Below are 20,085 nucleotides of genomic sequence, written 5' to 3'. Positions count from 1 at the left end.
CATGCCAGGAGCAACACCAGGCATACCTATAAATGAGATGTCAACCTGATGAAGCTACAGCGCAAGACTTGTATGCCAAACAGCATAAGCAGCAAGTAATAGGCAGAGCTAAGTGATCCCACAACCAATGAATCAGATCTATGCTCTGCAGTCCTGCCACATCCAGCCATGAATCATAGACTCATAGAACCCTATGGTGCAGAATGAGGCCATTTGGCCCATCAAATCTGCACCGATTCTGCGACAGAGCATCTTCCCACCTCATTGATCCTGGGTTCCTGTAAGGTAGGAGTGCTAACCACTGTGCCCCTGAATGATTTTATGTGAATGATGGTGCACAACTCACTGGAGGAGAAGGCTCCACAAATATACCCATCCTCAATGATGGAGATGCAAATTAGTGCAAAAGATAAGGCTGAAGTATTCGCAACAATCTTCAGCCAGAAGTGCCAAGTGGATGAACCATCTTGGCCTCCTCCGGAGGTCCCCAGCATCACCAACATCAGTCTTCAGCCAATTCGATTCATTCCATGTGATATCAAGAAACAGCTAAAGGCACTGGATATTGCAAAGGCTGTGGGCTCTGCCAATATTTCAGCAATAGTCCTGAAGACATGTGCTCCCAAACTTACTGTTCCCCTAGCCAAACTGTTCCAGTGGCATCTACCCAGCAATGTGGAAAATTGCTGTACATTGGTATGTCCTGTACATTGCGCCACACAAGTGCCAGGCAATGACCATAACCAATAAGAGAGGATCTAACCACCACTTCTCAGCAAGGTTCCTTAAGCAGCACCTTCCAAACCTATGATCCCTACCATCCAGAAGGACAAGAGCAGCAGATACCTGGGAGTACCACCACTGGAAGTTCCCCTTCAATTCACTCACCATCCTGACTTGGAAATATGTTGCCATTCCTTCACTGTTGCTGGCTCAAAATCCTGGAATGCCCTCCCTAACACCACTGTTGGTGTACCTACATCTTGGGGACTGCAACGATTCAAGAATGCAGCTCACTACCACCTCAGAGGGAGCTCTGGAGGAGTACAAAGAAAGTAGGAAAGAACTCAAACGGGGAATTAGAAGGGCAAAAAGGGGTCACGAAATGTCCTTGGCAGACAGGATTAAGGAGAATCCCAAGGCATTTTATTCATACGTTAGGAACAAAAGGGTTGTCTGGGAAAAAATCGGACCTCTCAGGGACAAAAGTGGGGAATTATGCTTGGAGCCCAAAGAAGCAGGGGAGATCCTAAATGAATACTTTGCGTCGGTATTCACAAAGGAGAGGGATATGTTGACTGGGAGTGTCTCGGAGGGGAGTGTTGAACCGTTGGAGAAAATCTCCATTACAAGGGAGGAAGTGTTAGGTTTGTTAGAGAATATAAAGACTAACAAATCCCCAGGGCCGGATGGAATCTATCCAAGGCTGCTCAGGGAGACGAGAGATGAAATCGCTGGGCCTCTGACGCAAATCTTTGTCTCGTCACTGGACGCAGGTGAAGTCCCAGAGGATTGGAGGATAGCTAATGTGGTCCCATTATTTAAGAAGGGTAGGAAGGATAACCCAGGTAATTATAGGCCGGTGAGCTTGACGTCCGTGGTGGGGAAGTTGTGGGAGAAGATTCTTAGAGATAGGATGTATGCGCATTTAGAAAGGAATAAACTCATTAACGATAGTCAGCATGGTTTTGTGAGAGGGAGGTCATGCCTCACTAACCTGGTGGAGGTTTTTGAAGAAGTGACCAGAATGGTTGACGAGGGAAGGGCCGTGGATGTCGTCTATATGGACTTTAGTAAAGCGTTTGACAAAGTCCCTCATGGTAGGCTGATGAAAAAGGTTGGATCTCATGGGATAAAGGGGGAGGTGGCTAGATGGGTGGAGAACTGGCTTGGTCACAGAAGACAGAGGGTGGTAGTGGAAGGGTCTTTTTCCGGCTGGATGCCTGTGACTAGTGGTGTTCCGCAGGGCTCTGTATTGGGACCTCTGCTGTTTGTGATTTATATAAACGATCTGGAAGAAGGTGTAACTGGGATGATCAGTAAGTTTGCGGACAACACAAAATTGGCAGGACTTGCAGATAGTGAGGAGCATTGTCAGAACCTACAGAAGGATATAGATAGGCTGGAAATTTGGGCAAAGAAATGGCAGATGGAGTTCAATCCTGATCAATGCGAAGTGATGCATTTTGGTAGAAATAATGTAGGGAGGAGCTATACGATAAATGGTAGAACCATAAAGGGTGTAGATACGCAGAGGGACCTGGGTGTCCAAGTCCACAGATCCTTGAAGGTGACGTCACAGGTGGAGAAGGTGGTGAAGAAGGCATATGGCATGCTTGCCTTTATAGGACGGGGCATAGAGTATAAAAGTTGGGGTCTGATGTTGCAGATGTATAGAACGTTGGTTCGGCCGCATTTGGAATACTGCGTCCAGTTCTGGTCGCCACACTACCAGAAGGACGTGGAGGCTTTGGAGAGAGTACAGAGGAGGTTTACCAGGATGTTGCCTGGTATGGAGGGGCTTAGTTATGAGGAGAGATTGGGTAAACTGGGGTTGTTCTCCCTGGAAAGACGGAGGATGAGGGGAGACTTAATAGAGGTGTATAAAATTATGAAAGGCATAGATAGGGTGAACGGTGGGAAGCTTTTCCCCAGGTCGATGGTGACGTTCACGAGGGGTCATAGGTTCAAGGTGAAGGGGGGGAGGTTTAACACAGATATCAGAAGGACATATTTTACACAGAGGGTGGTGGGGGCCTGGAATGCGCTGCCAGGCAAGGTGGTGGAGGCGGACACACTGGGAACGTTTAAGACTTATCTAGATAGCCATATGAACGGAGTGGGAATGGAGGGATACAAAAGAATGGTCTAGTTTGGACCAGGGAGCGGCATGGGCTTGGAGGGCCGAAGGGCATGTTCCTGTGCTGTATTGTCCTTTGTTCTTTGTTCCTCAAGGGCAACTAGGGATAGACAATAAATGCTAGGGAAGGAAATCTGCCATCCTTACCAGGTCTGACCTACATGTGATTCCAGATCCACACCAATGTGGCTGACACGTAACTACTTTTTTGTGGATTTTGTGGCCTCACTTATTTTTTAAAAATTTAGAAGCTTGCAAAAAGCCTTTCCATTTTGAGGCATCCTCACAACCCCCCTCCAGGCAGACCTTCTCTCCTGGTGAGACTGCCAGTTGCCATAACTTCAGGCCTTCCAAGTGGCCCTCTTGGCTGTGCAGCCCATCCATCATTCCTAATTGGACAGGCATTGTGAGGTGGCCTTTTAATTGGCTACCTGCAAGAAGATTGCACAGGCTGGCTGGACTCAGACTGCCCCGGGCTTGGAATTTGTGTATGGGTGACACCCACCGGAAAATTCAGACTCGTGTTTGTACATTTGGGGTACTGAATTTATTAAGAGGGATCAGGTCTAATAAACTTCACGAGTAAACCAGAATTTGAGGTCAGGTTGTGAATAGGATAAATTCCAAGTTCTGAAAACAGCTACTTCTGCTTGGAACAATGTGATAGTTTCACATTTTAAAAAAAAGAATCCATTCAGCATTTGACCTTTTCAGTTTGGCAGGCAGCATTTCCTGGCTTTGTGCTCACTAAAACTGCTTTGTTATGGATTTTGCAAACTCATGGGTATGTAGAGCTATCACGTTCCTGTGTCAGACATGCCAACCCCACCAACTCGTAAATCAAGGAATTTGGTATAAAAATCGTAAGTTGCTTTGTTTTCAAATATGAACCAGTTGGCAGTTGATTTCTAAACTTTGTTCATGGCTTATTTCATCTCCAATAAGTCAGAGTTCTCTACCACATCTATAAGAACATAAGAAATAGGAGCAGGAGTAGGCCATCTGGCCCTTCGAGCCTGCCCCGCCATTCAACAAGATCATGGCTGATCTGAAGCGAATCAGTTCCACTTACCCGCCTGCTCCCCATATCCCCTAATTCCCTTATCGATCAGAAAACTATCTACCCGTGATTTAAACATATTAAACGAGGAAGCCTCCACCACTTCAATGGGCAGAGAATTCCAGAGATTCACTACCCTCTGGGATACAACACCTGAAATATGTTACAAAAAGCTTTTAAAAAGTGTAATCTGTTACACTGATATGGAGAAGATGTTTCCTCTTGTAGGTCAATCTAGAACAAGAGGTCATAGTTTTAGGATAAGGGGTGGAAGATTCAAAACAAAGATCAGCAGAACTTACTTCTTTCAAAGGGTTGTGAATCTGTGGAATTCACTATCCCAGTGTTGTGGATGCTGAGAGTTTGAGTAAATTTAAGGAAGAGGCGGACAGATTTTTAATTAGTAAGGGTTTGAAGGGCTATGGTGAACGGGCAGGTAAGTGGAATTGAGGCCAAGATGAGGTCAGCCATGATTGTATTGAATGGCAGAGCAGGCTCAAGGGGCTGAATTGCCGACTCCTGCTCCTAGTTCTTATGACTCTTATCATGCTTATGATCACCAGATTGCCATGAATCTCATTTTAAAGTTGTGACGACTGATTCTGATAACACCTGCTGGCATGTTACATATTTAGCTATTTCCAGTAGCTTTTGGAAAGGTTCCAGATCCCAGCAGGCCATTCTATTTATTTTTCCCGTGAGTTTAGTTGATAAAACTTGGCTGCACATTCTGGACCAGAAAGTGGGTTTGTCTGCATTAAGGAGAAAAAAAATGCCCATGTGGCCTGATCATAAGGCACAATCAGAAGGGTAACACTTGCCAAAAAGCTGCATATTCTATTTCTGTGCCCAAAATTTGTTAAGGTTCACCACTCATCCAGTCTTGTTACCACATCTGGAAATTATATAGTTCAGAATCTACTTGATTCTGACTCCAATTATTGACAATTGTTTGCTTTTCCTTCTCAGACTTCATTGCAGGTTTTGAGACAAATATCTCAACAATGTTGTCTATCACTGGTAATTCTTCAGCAGTTTCTGGACAGCTGTAGAACAAAACTTTGTGGCTACAGCATGGAACTTCTGAGTTGTCATTATCAGCAAATCCAATTTAGTTTTAAAGGAAGCAGATGACTTCTTGATTTTCCCTATTTTGGTCTTGGAGATCCACCATGGTTATACAATTGACACTGTTTAACACCCAAATACAAATCGATCAAGCATTGTTTTTTTTGAGCAGTTTAATACTTTTTTCCCAGAGGAAGAAACCACCACCACCTTCTCAAGGGCAATTATGGATGGGCAATAAATGCTGATTTAGCCAGCAACACCCAAATCTTATGAATAAATATTTTTTAAAAGATGGGTAATTTTTGACTTGGGAGGGAAAATACATTGTAGGCTATTAGATCACCCAGCCTGTACAAACATACAAATTAGGAGCAGGAGTAGGACATTCGGCCCCTCAAGCCTTATCTGCCATTCAATAAAATCATGGCTGATATAATTGTGGCCTTAACTCTACATTCCACCTATCCCCAATAACCTTTGATTTCCATGTCTCTGGGGAAGAAAGTTCTAAAGATTCACGAGGATGGCACAGTGGTTAGCACTGCTGCCTCAAGGCTCCAGGGACCCAGGTTCAATTCTGGCCTTGGGTGACTGTCAGTGTAGAATTTGCACATTCTGTCCGTGTCTGCATGGGTTTCCTCCAGCTGCTCCGATTTCCTCCCACAGTCCAAAGATGTGCAGGTTAGATGGATTAGCCATGCTAAATTGCCCCTTAGTGTCCCGAGATGTGTAGGTTGGATGGATTAGTCCTGGGAAATGTGTGGGGTTATGGGGATAGGAAGGGGGAGAGGACTTGGATAACCTGTCAAAGAGTCGGTGCGTGCTCGATGGGCCAAATGGCCTCCACTGCACTGTAGGGATTTTATGACCCTTGACCTTCTGAGAGAAAACAAATTTTTCTCATTTTTTTCTTAAATGGGAGACCCCAAAGGGCCCAGAGGCTCCAAAGGCCTATGACTCTCTCCCCCCCCCCCTCACCCCCGGCGTGGCCAAGACATCTATCCGGAGAAATAAACTATGGCCACCAGAAGTTCCTCATTGAGGACCCCTTGGAAGATGATTTCTGAGTTGTGCCAGCTTCTTCTAAAGTTGAAAACAACCTCAGGAACGGCAATCTGTTCCAGCATAAGAAGTGGAAGAAGATCTACTTTGTAAAAAGAGCGATCAGACTGGTCTTTCTGGGAAGCTCTTAGAACAAAGAGAAAACCTGTTTTTTTTTAAAAATGCAGTTAGAACTAGCAGCTGCTCACATGAGTAGGCACTTCAGATCAAAGAGAAAGCCTGTTTAAAAAAAAAACTACAATTTAGATTTAAGCATCCATGAAGAGCAATAAAAACAAACTAAGCAAAGATGCCCAACCTGAACCCCTCCAGCCCAGCCCAATATTTGTATTCTAATGCATTTAAATTAGTAGTCATTAGGTTCTCGCCTGCTCTGGATAAGAACCAGATTAGGCCAGGCGTACCAGATGGGAAACTTTCAATGGGTTTAATATCTGGCAAGAATCCCGTTTTGGCCATCTTGATACTGCTTGAGGTCCCTTGTTCCTCCATGTTTTATTATTATTTGAAACTTACCCATTGGTTGTATTTTTTGTACTCCTCTTTTCATTTTGTACTACTATTAAAGCAATAAAAAAATTGTCCAACAACAGATCTTCCACTGGTTTTGAGATTGTTTTAACATATCTTTTGCTAGAAAATGCATAATGTGGGTACACAAAGCAGACTGTAAATGGAGCCGTATGCAGTTTTATCCAATATAAAATAAGAGTTATATTTTCCTATCACAAAGGTCCATAGCTCCCTAAAAGTGTCAACACAGGTTACCAAGGTGATTAAGAAAGCATATGGCATGCTTGCCTTCATTGGCCAGGGCATTCAGTACAGGAGTTGGGATATCATGTTGCAGCTATATAGAACCTTGGTTAGGCCGCATTTGGAGTATTGCCTGAAGTTCTGGTTCCCATACTACCAGAAGCTCGTGGAGGATATGGAGAGAGTGCAAAGAAGGTTCACCAGGATGCTGCCTGGTCTCGAGGGTGTTGCCTATGAGGAGAGGTTGAATAAACTAGGATTGTTTTCACTAGAAAGACAGAGGTTGAGGGGAGACCTGATAGAGGTCTACAAAAGTAGGAGGGGCATAGACAGGGTGGATAGTCAGAGACTTTTTCCCAGGATGGAAGTGTCAATTACCAGAGGGCACAGGTTCAAGGTAAGAGGGAGAAAGTTTAAGAGAGATGTGCGAGGGAAATTTTTCACACAGAGAGTGGTAGGTGCCTGGAATGCACTGCCAGAGGAGGTGGTGGAAGCAGGCACATAGCAACATTTAAGCGGAATCTGGATGGGTACATGAAGAGGGAGGGAATAGAGGGATATGGACCGAGTAAGGGCAGAAGGTTTTTTTTAGTTTAGTTAGAGCATCATGATCAGCACGAGTTTGGAGGGCTGAAGAACCTGTTCCTGAGCTGTACTTTTCTTTGTTCTTTGAAATTGCCAGATTCAGAAGAGAAACCAATAAACGTTCTCCCATGGTGGCGAGCAAACACGGAATTTATTAGACCTAAACAGGTTTTCTGCATTTGCTATATTACATATTTCCATGGCCAAGTATCTGCTTTAAAAACTTTGAGATTCTGGTGAAAGTACCTTATACTAATGCAAATCTCCTTGTTACTGCAATTACTCTCATCCATCATTAATATGACTAGGTCACTTTAGCATGTGCTTCAGCTGATTTAGAATGGAGGTTGGCAAGAAATTTTATGATTGCAGTAGCTTTTGTTCTCACACAAAATTATTTTGCAGTATTTAGGAATCAGGAAACGTCGGTTGCTAAATGATCTACAGACGCTATAAATAATCCATACTCTACAATGGCTTGGGCAAAAAGTACTTCAGTACATGTAATGTCCTGACTTAACTCCTGCCCAATGGGGTTAAAAACACTGCAACCAACTGGTTAATTTTCAAGAAATTAGCTTGACTTGCATGCTTTTGAATTTCCAGGCACTTTGTGAATAAGAACCAGGAGTAGGCAGTTCAGCCCCTCAAACCTGCTCCATCATTCAATACAATCATGGCTGATCTAATCTCAGCCTCATCTCCATCTTCCTGCTCACTCCCCATAACCCTTCATCCTGCTACTAATTAAAAACCTACCTATCTCCTCTTTAAAATTGTTTAGTGTTCTGGTGTCTCCTGCACTCTGGGGTAGGGAATTCCACAGATTCATGACCATTTGAGTGAAGTAATTCCTCCTCCTTTCTGTTTTAAATCTGCCACCCGTTAGCCTAAAACTATAGCCTCTCATTCCAGAATGTCCAACAAGGGAAAGATCTGCTCTATGTCTACCCTGTCAAACCCCCATTACATTTTGTATATCTCAGTTAGATCTCCCAAGTGTCCTGTTCTGCAATGCTGACAGATGGCTACAATCCTGCAAAAGGAAATGTTCATTCTTGGCCCCGCCTCACCTTTCACTCTAACTACTCTGGTTCTGACCATGCCTTTCTTTGTCATCTTCAGCCACTCCATTCTCAGCCTTCGCTCTCCTTGTCCACTTGGACAAGGAGAGCGATATGGCTTCCTGCCCCATCTTGCCATGTCCACTCCAACCATGTGGCTTCTCCCTCTGTGCCTGGATCCTAAACTTCCTAACCCACAGACCCGCAATCAGTAAGGATAGGCAGCAACACCTCCTCCACGATCATCCTCAACACCAATGCCCCACAAGGGTGTGTCCTTACCCCCTTACTATACTCCTTATACACCTATGACTGTGTGGCCAAATTCCCCTCCAACTCCATTTTCAAGTTTGCTGATGACACCACCGTAGAGGGTCAGATCTCAAACAATGATGAGACGGAGTACAGGAATTAGATAGGAGAATCAGGTGAGCTGGTGCGGTGACAATAACCTCTCCCTCAATGTCAACAAAATGAAAGAGATAGTCATTGACTTCAGGAAGGAGAGTGGAGGACATGCCCCTGTCTACATCAATGGGGATGAAATGGAGATGGTCAAGAGCTTCAAGTTTCTAGATGTCTAGATCACCAACAACCTGCCCTGGTCCCCCCATGCCGACGCTATAGTGAAGAAAGCCCACCAGCGCCTCTACTTTCTCAGGAATTTCCGAAGGAAATTTGGCATGTCAGCTATGACTCTCACCAACTTTTATGGATGCACCATTCTTTTTGGATGTACCACAGCTTTGATATGGCTCCTGCTCTGCCCAAGACCACAAGAAACTACAAAGGGTCGTGAACAAAGTCCAGTCCATCACGCAAACTAGCCTCCCATCCCTTGACTCTGTCTACACTTCCCGCTGCCTCGGAAAAGCAGCCAGCATAATAAAGGACCCCACTCACCCCGGCTATACTCTATTCCACCTTCTTCCATCAGGAAAAAGATACAAAAGTCTGAGGACACGTATCAACCAACTCAAGAACAGCTTCTTCCCTGCTGCCATCAGACTTTTGAATGGACCTACCTCATATTAAACTGATTTTTTTCTACAACCTTGCTATGATTGTTACTCTACATTCTGCACTTTCTCCTTCCCTTCTCTATGTACAGTATGCTTTGTTCTTCTAGCGCGCAAGAAACAATACTTTTCACTATATATACATGTGACAAGCATCCCCCAGCCTCACCTCTCCATGTCCACTACATTCGCATGACCCCTAGCCTTTCCTTCCTTTGTCCACTTCAACTGTTTCACTCTCAGCCTTTCCTCTCCCTATTCAGCTGCTCTGCTCCCAGCCTCTCCTCTCCCTGTTCAGTTGCTCTGCTCCCAGCTTCTCGCCCTGTTCAGCTGCTCTGCTCTCAGCCTTTCCTCTCCCTGTTCAGCTGCTCTGCTCCCAGCTTCTCGCCCTGTTCAGCTGCTCTGCTCCCAGCTTCTCGCCCTGTTCAGCTGCTCTGCTCCCAGCTTCTCGCCCTGTTCAGCTGCTCTGCTCCCAGCTTCTCGCCCTGTTCAGCTGCTCTGCTCCCAGCTTCTCGCCCTGTTCAGCTGCTCTGCTCCCAGCTTCTCGCCCTGTTCAGCTGCTCTGCTCCCAGCCTCTCTCCCTGTTCAGCTGCTCTGCTCCCAGCCTCTCACCCTGTTCAGCTGCTCTGCTCCCAGCCTCTCACCCTATTCAGCTTCTCAATCTGCTCTTGGTCTGGTCTTGTCTTGAATTTTTATGATTGAAACAGACTATGGAGAGATTGTGGGACAATGAATTATTATGGGATTGACTTCGGGTTATGAGGAGATAGTGCAATTATGGATAGAGCTATCTGGGCCCTTCACCTGATGCACAGCAGAACCAGCCCACAATGCTTGAATCCTCGGAATGGCTAGAACTCACCTGTTAGTCACTGTGGAGTCCGTGCTCCTCCTTGGCCTGCAGTACTGGCGCAGCAGTGATGATCGAGTGGGCTGATCTTCCAAGAGACCAAGATCTAAACATGCAGCCTTTGAGTGCGACAAGTGTGGGAGCCTGCAGTGCACTTGCAATAAGAAAGAGCTGCATGACAAATTGCACTTTAGGAACCATGTGTAGTGTTGCATGCAGCCACACTGACCAGTACAACAGGGATGGAATCTGGACCAGGTCCCACTGTCAGACACAGCAGCATTGCCAGAGCTGTAAAGTAAACCTGTGCACAACGCCAGTGCTTCAGCCATTCCAAAAGAACAGGAACCAAATGGCCAACCATGCATGCAGCCCAGCAACTGCCAATAGGAGATCAAGCTGGTCATTATGAGGAACAAGGGCTTGGCCAAAGACGCAAGCAGCTTCCTGTCGACTACTGAGATTGAAAGGATCCAGGTAAGGAAAGGTATAGTGATATTAAAGGTATTATACCCCACACTTGTAAATCCACTCACCCACCATCAAGTCCCTTGGTTTCTCCAAATTCTTTTCCCCCTAAGTGTTACCCAGGCGGATCTGCCTTCCTACTATAGTCACTATTAGTTGAAACAGCTGCATTTTCATAAGATGTAAGACAACCCGCATTCCCAATCACAGGGAGTGTGACGAGGATTGGTGTTTCAGCAGCCCAATCAAAACAGTAGAAAAGCATATCAAGTTTGAATGTGCTATTGCAAGATCACGGGTGAGTCTACCTTTGCCTTACTACCTGATGTGTTTACAGTGTTTACATGTTCCCTTTGCATTTTACCCAATATGGCCTAATCGGCAACTTTCAATTCATAAATGACAAATTGTTATTACATTGCGTCTGACTTTAAAGAATAAATATTTCAGCAATCACAATTTCATTTCAAATCGCAATTTGTAAACTGAAGTCCAAAATTAATGATCTAGTTGTGTCATTGTACAGTATTTTTCAATCCTTAAGACAGACTATCTTAAAACAATTGACTTATTTCAGGTTTAAGAGACTACAGTGCTTTCCTGGCTCTTCATACTGTGTTGGATTTCTGGGAATCTGTGGGTTTGGAGAGAATTCGAGGATATATCCAAGACCTCATGTCCCAAGCTGGTGAGATTTATTCATGTGGTTAATTATTCGTTTACGTGATGTGGGTGTCGCTGCGTGGCCAGCATTTATTGCCCAAACCTGATATACCTTGACCTGTCAGCATCAAGACCTGAAACTGTGGTTATTTTTCAGTTGGCATTAATTATACAGATTTAGGTTTCTACGCTGTAACACTAATCTGATTAAATGTGCAGGATCTTGCTAAGTGACTATTGACTACCTTTTAATAGCTATTCTCACCAGTTTTCTTTGCTACTGTCCTGAGGGTACCTTGTGTCCAACATTGCACAAGTTACCATTATTCATGGGTGATAGTTTGATAGTTGATAGTTGTCTGCTTTGACCTCGTGCATATATCTGCACGTCCTATGTAGATTACTGTATTGAAAATTAAAAGCTAAAAATAAATAGCAGGGTAACATCCATAAAACAAAAAAAACAGGTTATGAAGTGTACATGTCTGAAATGTATCCACTGTTTGATTAGTGCTAACACACTTGGGAGCTCTGCTTTTCAGAGGACTGCTGTATTTGTGATTTTGTACTCATAATGCACCACGGACAGCAACGATGGAAATGGAGAATCAGTGGTGTAGTGGTAATGTTACTGGACTTGTAATCCAGAGGTACAGGCTAATGGTCTGACAACATGGGTTCAAATCGTGACATAGGTTCAAATCCCACCATGGCAGCTGGTGGAATTTAAATTCAATAAGTTGTAAAGTTAGTTTTAGTAATGATGACGATGACACTAGCATTGAATGTTCTATTGACCTTGCGCTGTAGTGGTTAAACATGTTTAACAGAGTCTGTCAAGATTCTGAAATTGCTTTTAGTTTTATCTATAGCTATTTCAATGCCATTCATAAAGTGCACATATCTATTTTTCCTTCCCATGTACAGTACTTTACTCTTTTCTCCATCAAATTTCATCGATCATTGTTCTGCCCACTTAGATATTTTGTCAAACCATTCTGCAATCTGAACTCTTCCTCTAGTTCTGCTGACTTTGCCATTTCAGAAGCTCTGTGGTGGGGAGTTAGAATATAATTTTGCCGCCTCTAGCCATCTATCTTTGGTTGTTATTGTGTGCTATTTGCCCTCTTAAAGAGAAAGTAAGTGAAAGTAAGGCTACCAGATGAGTATTGCGTACCAGGTGACATTGGAGAGGTGGGGTGGAATTCTCCCAAAAAAATTCTAAGTGTTGAATTTGTGGGAAAACTGAAGTAATTCACGATTGTTTTTTTCAGTGGGAGTTCACACTAGAATCTCCCACATTCTGTGCAGAGCAGGGGTCACAATCGTGAAAATCATTAGATTTCAGGGGGCGGGGCCTATTCCCGTCCAGGAGGTGAAAACCAGCGGGTCTCTGCGATGCACAGTGGCCCCGAACTATCATATTCCCATTTGTTGGCAAGTTCAATCGATGGCCAGCCCAGGACCCCGGCACTGCTGGTCCCCCCCCAACCCCCCCACAGCCCGATCATGGCCACTCCAACCATTCCCTGGCCAGCCCTGACCACCCCCCCCACCCCGTCCTGCCCCGGACCGTCCTGATCGTCATCTCCGCCCACACCTCCCCAGCAATGCTGATTCCCTCCCCCAGCAGCAGGCTGACCCCCACCCCCCTCCCCAGTGGGCAGACCTTCCCCCTCCCCCCTCAAGCCTGCCCCGATCACTGGCCTCCCTCCTGACCCCATTGATCCCAATGAAGAGTGGCAGCGGGACCCTGCACCCCCACCGATTGCCCCAAGGCCCCGTCCACACAGGCCCCCCCACCCCCCCGCCCATAGGCCCTGCTCCCATATGCCCTGCCCCCTGGGCATTGGCACCTTGCCCCTTGAGCAGTGCCAGGGGCACAGGCTGGCAGAGCCAGTGTGCAAATGCCCAGGGGGCACCCCTCCGCTGCCTGACCCGATGGGGGCCCCGATTGCACCCCTCTTCACTCCAGCAGGGTCAGGCTGTTAGCTCCCCAAAGGGGAGTGTGGTGAACCATCGTTAGTTCCCACTGGATAGTACTGAGCCAGGGTCTGGCCAGTACTACAAGGATGTACATATGTTACTGTTGGGTTGTGCTACTTGTTGCTGTTGGGGTTAGGGTGGGGTTGTTACACCTTTGTACTGTAGTGTTGTGGCACATCCCAGTCGGGCTCCGCCTCCTGGGAGAGGTATAAAAGTCCCTGCTCTGGCTGGGACCCCTTCAGTCTGGGATCGTGTATATAATTATTGGCTGCTTCATTACAGTAAATAAAAGCCTTTATTTCCTGAGCATCTAGCCTCGTGTTTGATAACGCGCATCAATTTTATTTACTGTTGTTAAACTCTCGTCGAAGAAAAAAAAAAGAGAGTATGGAGCAGATCCTGAAGCCAGAACACCTTACACTAGATCCACGTGCGGTGGGCGCCTCTAACACCTTCGACCACTGGCTGAAGTGCTTCGAAGACTATCTGGCAGCCTCCGCAGCGGTCACCACAGATGATGACAGACTCCGGGTCCTCCATGCGAGGGTAAGCGACACTGTCTACCTCGCGATCCATGCGGCCACCGATTATACTAAGGCCCTCAAGCTTCTGAAGAAGCGTTATATCAAACCGCCCAATGAAATACACGCTCGTTACCTCTTAGCCACTCGACGATGGCAGTCTGGCGAAACGATGGAGGAATATGCGAACGAGCTCCTACAGCTAGCCAGGGGCTGTAACTGCAAAGCTGTGTCGGCTGAGCAGAGCATGAACGACCTCGCCCGAGATGCGTTTGTGGCGGGAGTCGGATCGTCGTACATTCGACTTAAACAATTGGAGAAAGGTAACCTTGACCTTACCCAGGCAATCGAGCTAGCGGAGATGCTGGAGACGGCCTCCAAAAGCTTAGTATTGTATCCGGAAGACCACGTGGAGACAACGTGGCAGGAGCAGTCGCCAATCCCTCCTCGTCCCTTGGGTTCGAAATGCTGCGTAATGGCGTGCTCACACTCGGGCCAGACGACGGCAGCAGCTCCGGGCGGCCCGCGGTGTTACTTCTGTGGGGGAGCGAAGCATACTCGGCAACAGTGTCCCGCTAAGGCTGTGTTGTGCTCCGCCTGCGGTAAGAAAGGGCACTATTCGAAAGTGTGCCAATCTAAATCTAGGAACGGCAGTGCAGCCTGCGATTCTTCAGAGCTCGGCGCTTCGTCGTCGAAATCATCGAGGGGTTCGTCCACGTGCGAGGCCAGGACGACATCATTACGGTCGACGGAGTCGGAGGTGTGTGACCACCAGGGGTCGCTGAGTTTGGCGCCATCACCCACGTGCGACTTATGGGAGCGGCCATGTTGGTCGGCACCGACCGTGAACGACCAGCAGGGGTCCTCCTCATCGATTTCGGCTGCCTGCAGTGGCGCTCATGAACCAACGGTGGCGTCGATCATCCTGGACCAGGCCAAGCCTCATAGACTTGACAAATCTATGATGAACATCCAGCTTGCCTGAGTCCAGAGGATGGTCGCCACTGCAGGGCGTGTCAGAACCCCATGGACTACCGTCACCTCAGGGTCAACCGGCCTGTGAGTCCGTGGAAGAACAGCTGGACGCCGCCTTGGGGAGAATGCCACCGCAAGTGCCTACTCCGGTGTCACCGCCGGTATTGAGGAGGTCACAACGACGGTGCAGTCCCCCTGACCGTCTGAACTTATAGACTGATGACATTTTATTCTGTTTTTTTGTACCCTGCCGGCCTTTGTTCTAAAAGGAGGGGTGAATGTGGTGAACCATCGTTGGTTCCCACTGGATAGTACTGAGCCAGGGTCTGGCCAGTACTACAAGGATGTACATATGTTACTGTTGGGTTGTGCTACTTGTTGCTGTTGGGGTTAGGGTGGGGTTGTTACACCTTTGTACTGTAGTGTTGTGGTACATCCCAGTCGGGCTCCGCCTCCTGGGAGAGGTATAAAAGTCCCTGCTCTGGCTGGGACCCCTTCAGTCTGGGATCGTGTATATAATTATTGGCTGCTTCATTACAGTAAATAAAAGCCTTTATTTCCTGAGCATCTAGCCTCGTGTTTGATAACGTGCATCAGGGAGCTACTAGCACTTTCAGCATAGCAAACCATCCCAAGGCACTTCACAAAACAAATAAAATTTGATACAAAGCCACAGAAGGAACAATGAGGGCAGATGTCTAAAGAGGTAGATTTTAACAAACAGGTTACAGGAAGGAGAAGCAGGGAGATGGACCTTGTAAAGCACTTCAATTGATCCACAGCCTGTCCACTTCCTTAATATTCTTTTCTTCCACCATTGGTACATCATGGCTGCAATGTGTACTATCTACAAGATGCACTGCAGCCACTCACCAAGACCTCTCCACATCCGCGGCATGGTGGCACAGTGGCTAGCACTGCTGCCTCACAGCGCCAGGGACCTCGTTTCTCAGCTTGGATCACTGTCTGTGTGGAGTTTGCACATTCCCCCCGTGTCTGTGTGGGTTTCCTCCGGGTGCTCTGGTTTCTTTCCACAGTCCAAAGATATACAGGTTACGTGCATTGGCCGTGCTAAATTCTCTCTCAGTGTATCCGAACAGGCGCTGGAATGTGGCGAGTAGGGGATTTTCACAGTACCTTCATCGCAGTGTGAATATAAGCCTACTTGTGACTTTTAAGTCCGCAATATCTACTTCTAGGAGGACAGAGCCACATGGACTTCTCAGTTCAAAAATGTGGCTCACCTCCATCTTCTAAAGGACAATTAGTGAGAAGTGATAAGTGCAATGCCCATATTCCAAGAATTCATTAAAAAAAACAGTACTTCATGTGGCCTTAACTGCTTTGCACCAACCTCTGTAAAGGTGAATCAAGCAAAAACTTGGTGAAAAATCAAGATGTAACTTGTTAGGGTGCTTTTTTCACATTAAGAATAGCCATTATGACCAAATTATTTTCAGGTAATAACGCAAAAGAAAGAACGTGCCGTACTAGCACACAATCGTGGTTTGTCCTGAGAAATAAAATAGCTTCTAACCTTTTCAGTCCTGATGTATGTCCTACCCAGAGACACATTTCATCAACAGCTGACTGCAAAAGTGATTAAAGGCTCAAAATAACAACCAATGCCATTTTTATCCCTATCGTCTAAAGATTGTATGCTAGAGCAGCCCAAGGTAGCTCGTATTCAGGCTCTTTCCCCAGCAATATGACTGCAATCAGAAATCACCCCATGAGCTGCAAGTGGGGGAATGGGGTGGGCAGTGGGATCAGGAGGGATTCCCGTCTTGCCTTCCCACTTCCTCCTAATTAAGACAAGGAGGAGGATAGCCTAGGGCAAGCCTTTTTTTAACTCATTCGTGGGACATGGGCGTCGTTGGCTGGCCAGCATTTATTGCCCATCCATAGTTGCCCGAGGGCAGTTGAGGGCTAACCACATTGCTGTCGCTCTGGAGTCACATGTAGGCGAGACCAGGTAAGGACGGCAGATTTCCTTCCCTAAAGGGCATTAGTGAACCAGATGGGTTTTTCCAACAATCGACAATGGTTTCATGGTCATCAGTGGATTAGTGAATTCAAATTCCCCCATCTGCCATGGCAGGATTCGAACCCGGGTCCCCAGAACATTAGCTGAATTTCTGGATTTCTGGCAATAACACCACTGGGCCATCGTTGACCTTTGTGGGCACCATCCCATCGATGGGGTGGCATGGTGACACAATAGTTATCACTGCTGTCTCACAGTGCCAGGGGCCCAGGTTCAAGTCCGGCCTTGGGTGACTATCTGTGTGGAGGTTGCACATTCTCCTGTGTCTGCGTGGGTTTCTTCCGGGTGCTCCGGTTTCCTCCCACACTCCAGAGATGTGCACGTTGGGTGGATTGGTCAGGCTAAATTGTCCCTTAGTGGGGACTTATTGAGATTGTTATCGGTGCAGGCTCGATGAGCCAAGTGACCTCCTGGACTTTGGGGATTCTACGATTCTATGAAAATGGTAGCCTATCAGTGCAGGTGTGGGGAGTAGAGCCATATACTATATGGGGAGGCCAGACAGTAATACCTGGTGGCCTCCTTCCTTGCAGACAGGGAGTGGTCTCCTGGCCAGGCATCTGTAACCAAAGAAAGTCTTCCACCTCTCTCCATTCTTCATCAGGGACTGTCTGACTGGCCCCAGTGAGCCTGACTGACTTAGCTGCACTCTGGTGCTTCCTCCATCTTTGCTGTTCCCAGTGAGAGCTGCTGGACCTCTGAGTGGCCCTGACAACAGGTAGCTTAGCTGTGGAATTGACATTGAATTTAGTTGGGGCTTCCAAAAGTGACCATGGCAATGTTGTCCCAGGCTTTCAGACTGGTGGAGAGGACCACCACTGTAGCCACTAAATTCAGCCCAATGTTTAAAATTGGGAAACAATTTGAATGAGAAATGTTGTGTTAATAATCTGTAGCTTTACTCTGAAAAGCAAAAAACCGATGGGTTTGGCTAGCCTGACAATGTCTTGCATGCCCTCTTTCTGGAAAAGTAACTTTTGTTGAGGGCCAGTTGGCAGATAAATTCAAACTAGATAATGCTGCCTTTTGTCTTTGAGCTAGAAGCAGCCACTATCTGCACTGCTGTAAATATAATTTCTGTTTTGGCACACGTACTCTTGCATTATTCAGGGCTTATGATCACATGTTAACATCCAGTAAGAATTAGTCATAAATGATGCAAGGTACCTAACCAACCACCACTTTACTTCAGAAATGCAGCGATGATGGGTAAGAAGTGAATGCGTTACAAAATAGTAGTAGATCAGTGTGGGAATTCAGTGACATGCATCATTGCTGAAAGTTGTACGATAGGCAATCATAGAATCCCTATAGTAAAGAAGCCATTCGGCCCATCGGGTTTGCACCGACCCTCCGAAATAGCACCCTACCTAGGCCCAATCCCCCACCATAACCCTGTAACCCCACACATTGAATCCAACTAACCTGCACATCTTTGTACTGTGGGAGGAAACCGGAGCACCCAGAGAAAACCCACACAGGCATGGGGATTTGCATCAGTAAAAATGACTGGATTCCCTTGACTGATTTCTGGGTTGTAGGGGTTATCCTACAAGGAAAATTGGACAGAAGTTTTCATAGTGTAGTGGTTATCACGTTCGCCTCACACACGAAAGGTCCCAGTTCGATCCTGGGTGGGAACATTATCTGGGTGGCACGGTGGCACAGTGGTTAGCACTGCTGCCTCACAGTGCCAGGGACCTGGGTTCGATTCCTGGCTTGGGTCACTGCCTGTGTGGAGTTTGCACGTTCTCCCCGTGTCTGCGTGGGTTTCCTCCGGGTACCCCGGTTTCCTCCCACAGTCTGAAAGACGTGTTGGTTAAGCACGTTGACCCGAACAGGTGCCGGATTGTAGCGACTAGGGAAATTTCACAGTAACTTCTTTGCCATGTTAATGTAAGCCTAGTTGTGACTCATAAAATAAACTTTAAAAGAAAAGGTCGGTCTTATATCCATTGAATTTGGAAGAATGAGAGGTGATCTGATTGAAACATATAAGATTCTGAGGAGATTTGACAGAGTAGATGCTGAGAGGATGAGGAAGACTAGAAATAGGGGACACAGTTTAAAATTAAGAGGCTTCCATTTAAGACTGAGATAAGAAGAATTTATTTCTGTTAGAGAGTCATTAGGGAATTTTCACAATAATTTCACTGCAGTGTTAACGTAAATCTACTTGTGACACTAATAAAAATAAATAAATAGTCTATGGAATTCTCTTCCCCAGAAAACTGTAGAGGCAATGCCATTGAATATGTTCAAGGCTGAACAAGATTTTTGATCAGCAAGGGTTATGGGACAGATAGGAGTGTGGAGTTGAGGCCACAGTCAGATCAGCCATGATCTTCTTGAATGATGGAGCAGCCTCAAGGGCCAAATGGTCAATTAGAATCACGGAATCATAGAATCCCTGCAGTGAATCCCTACTGTGGGCAGCACGGTAGCACAGTGGTTAGCACTACTGCCTCATACCGCCAGGGATTCAGGTTCAATTCATGACCTCGCATCACTTTCTGCGTGGAGTATGCACATTCTCCCCGTGTCTGCGTGGGTTTCCTCCGGGTGCTCCAGTTTCCTCCCACAGTCCAAAGATGTGCGGATCAGGTGGATTGGCCATGCTAAATTGCTCCTTAGTGTCAGGTGGACTAACTAGGGTAAATGCCTGGGGCTATGGGGATAGGGCCTAGGTGGGATTGTGGTCGATGGGCTGAATGGCCTCTTTCTGCACCGTGGGATTCTATGAGTGAAGAAGGAGGCTATTCGGCCCATCGAGCCTGTACTGACAACAATCCCACCCAGGCCCTAGAACCATAGAAAAGAACCATAGAAAATTACAGCTCAGAAACAGGCCTTTTGGCCCTTCTTGTCTGTGCCGAACCATTTTATGCCTAGTCCCACTGACCTGCACTTGGACCATATCCCTCCACACCCCTCTCATCCATGAACCCGTCCTCGTTTTTCTTAAATGTTAAAAGTGACCCCGCATTTACCACTTTATCCGGCAGCTCATTCCACACTCCCACCACTCTCTGCGTGAAGAAGCCCCCCCTAATATTCCCTTTAAACTTTTCTCCTTTCACCCTTAACCCATGCCCTCT

The 20,085-nt window shown here is 46.5% G+C and overlaps 2 protein-coding genes and 1 non-coding gene across 5 annotated transcripts in view; 2 read left to right on the top strand and 1 right to left on the bottom strand.

The window, feature by feature from the left end:
- Nucleotides 1–20,085, bottom strand: part of cdk19 (cyclin dependent kinase 19) — a 329,688-nt gene that overhangs the window by 9,426 nt on the left and 300,177 nt on the right. The window lies entirely within an intron of this gene.
- Nucleotides 1–20,085, top strand: part of LOC144493440 (uncharacterized) — a 131,913-nt gene that overhangs the window by 80,347 nt on the left and 31,481 nt on the right. For both annotated transcript variants that reach the window (XM_078212350.1, XM_078212351.1), the window contains one exon: nucleotides 11,373–11,483. In XM_078212350.1, coding sequence (XP_078068476.1) covers nucleotides 11,373–11,483 — 111 coding nt within the window. The remainder of the gene's footprint in view (nucleotides 1–11,372; nucleotides 11,484–20,085) is intronic.
- On the top strand, nucleotides 18,559–18,630 carry trnav-cac (transfer RNA valine (anticodon CAC)). The gene has a single exon. It is a non-coding gene; the product is annotated as a tRNA-Val (tRNA).

Source organism: Mustelus asterias, chromosome 5 (genome assembly GCF_964213995.1).
Source record: "Mustelus asterias chromosome 5, sMusAst1.hap1.1, whole genome shotgun sequence".
Classification (NCBI taxonomy): domain Eukaryota; kingdom Metazoa; phylum Chordata; class Chondrichthyes; order Carcharhiniformes; family Triakidae; genus Mustelus; species Mustelus asterias.
This window is presented reverse-complemented; position numbering and strand designations above follow the sequence as displayed.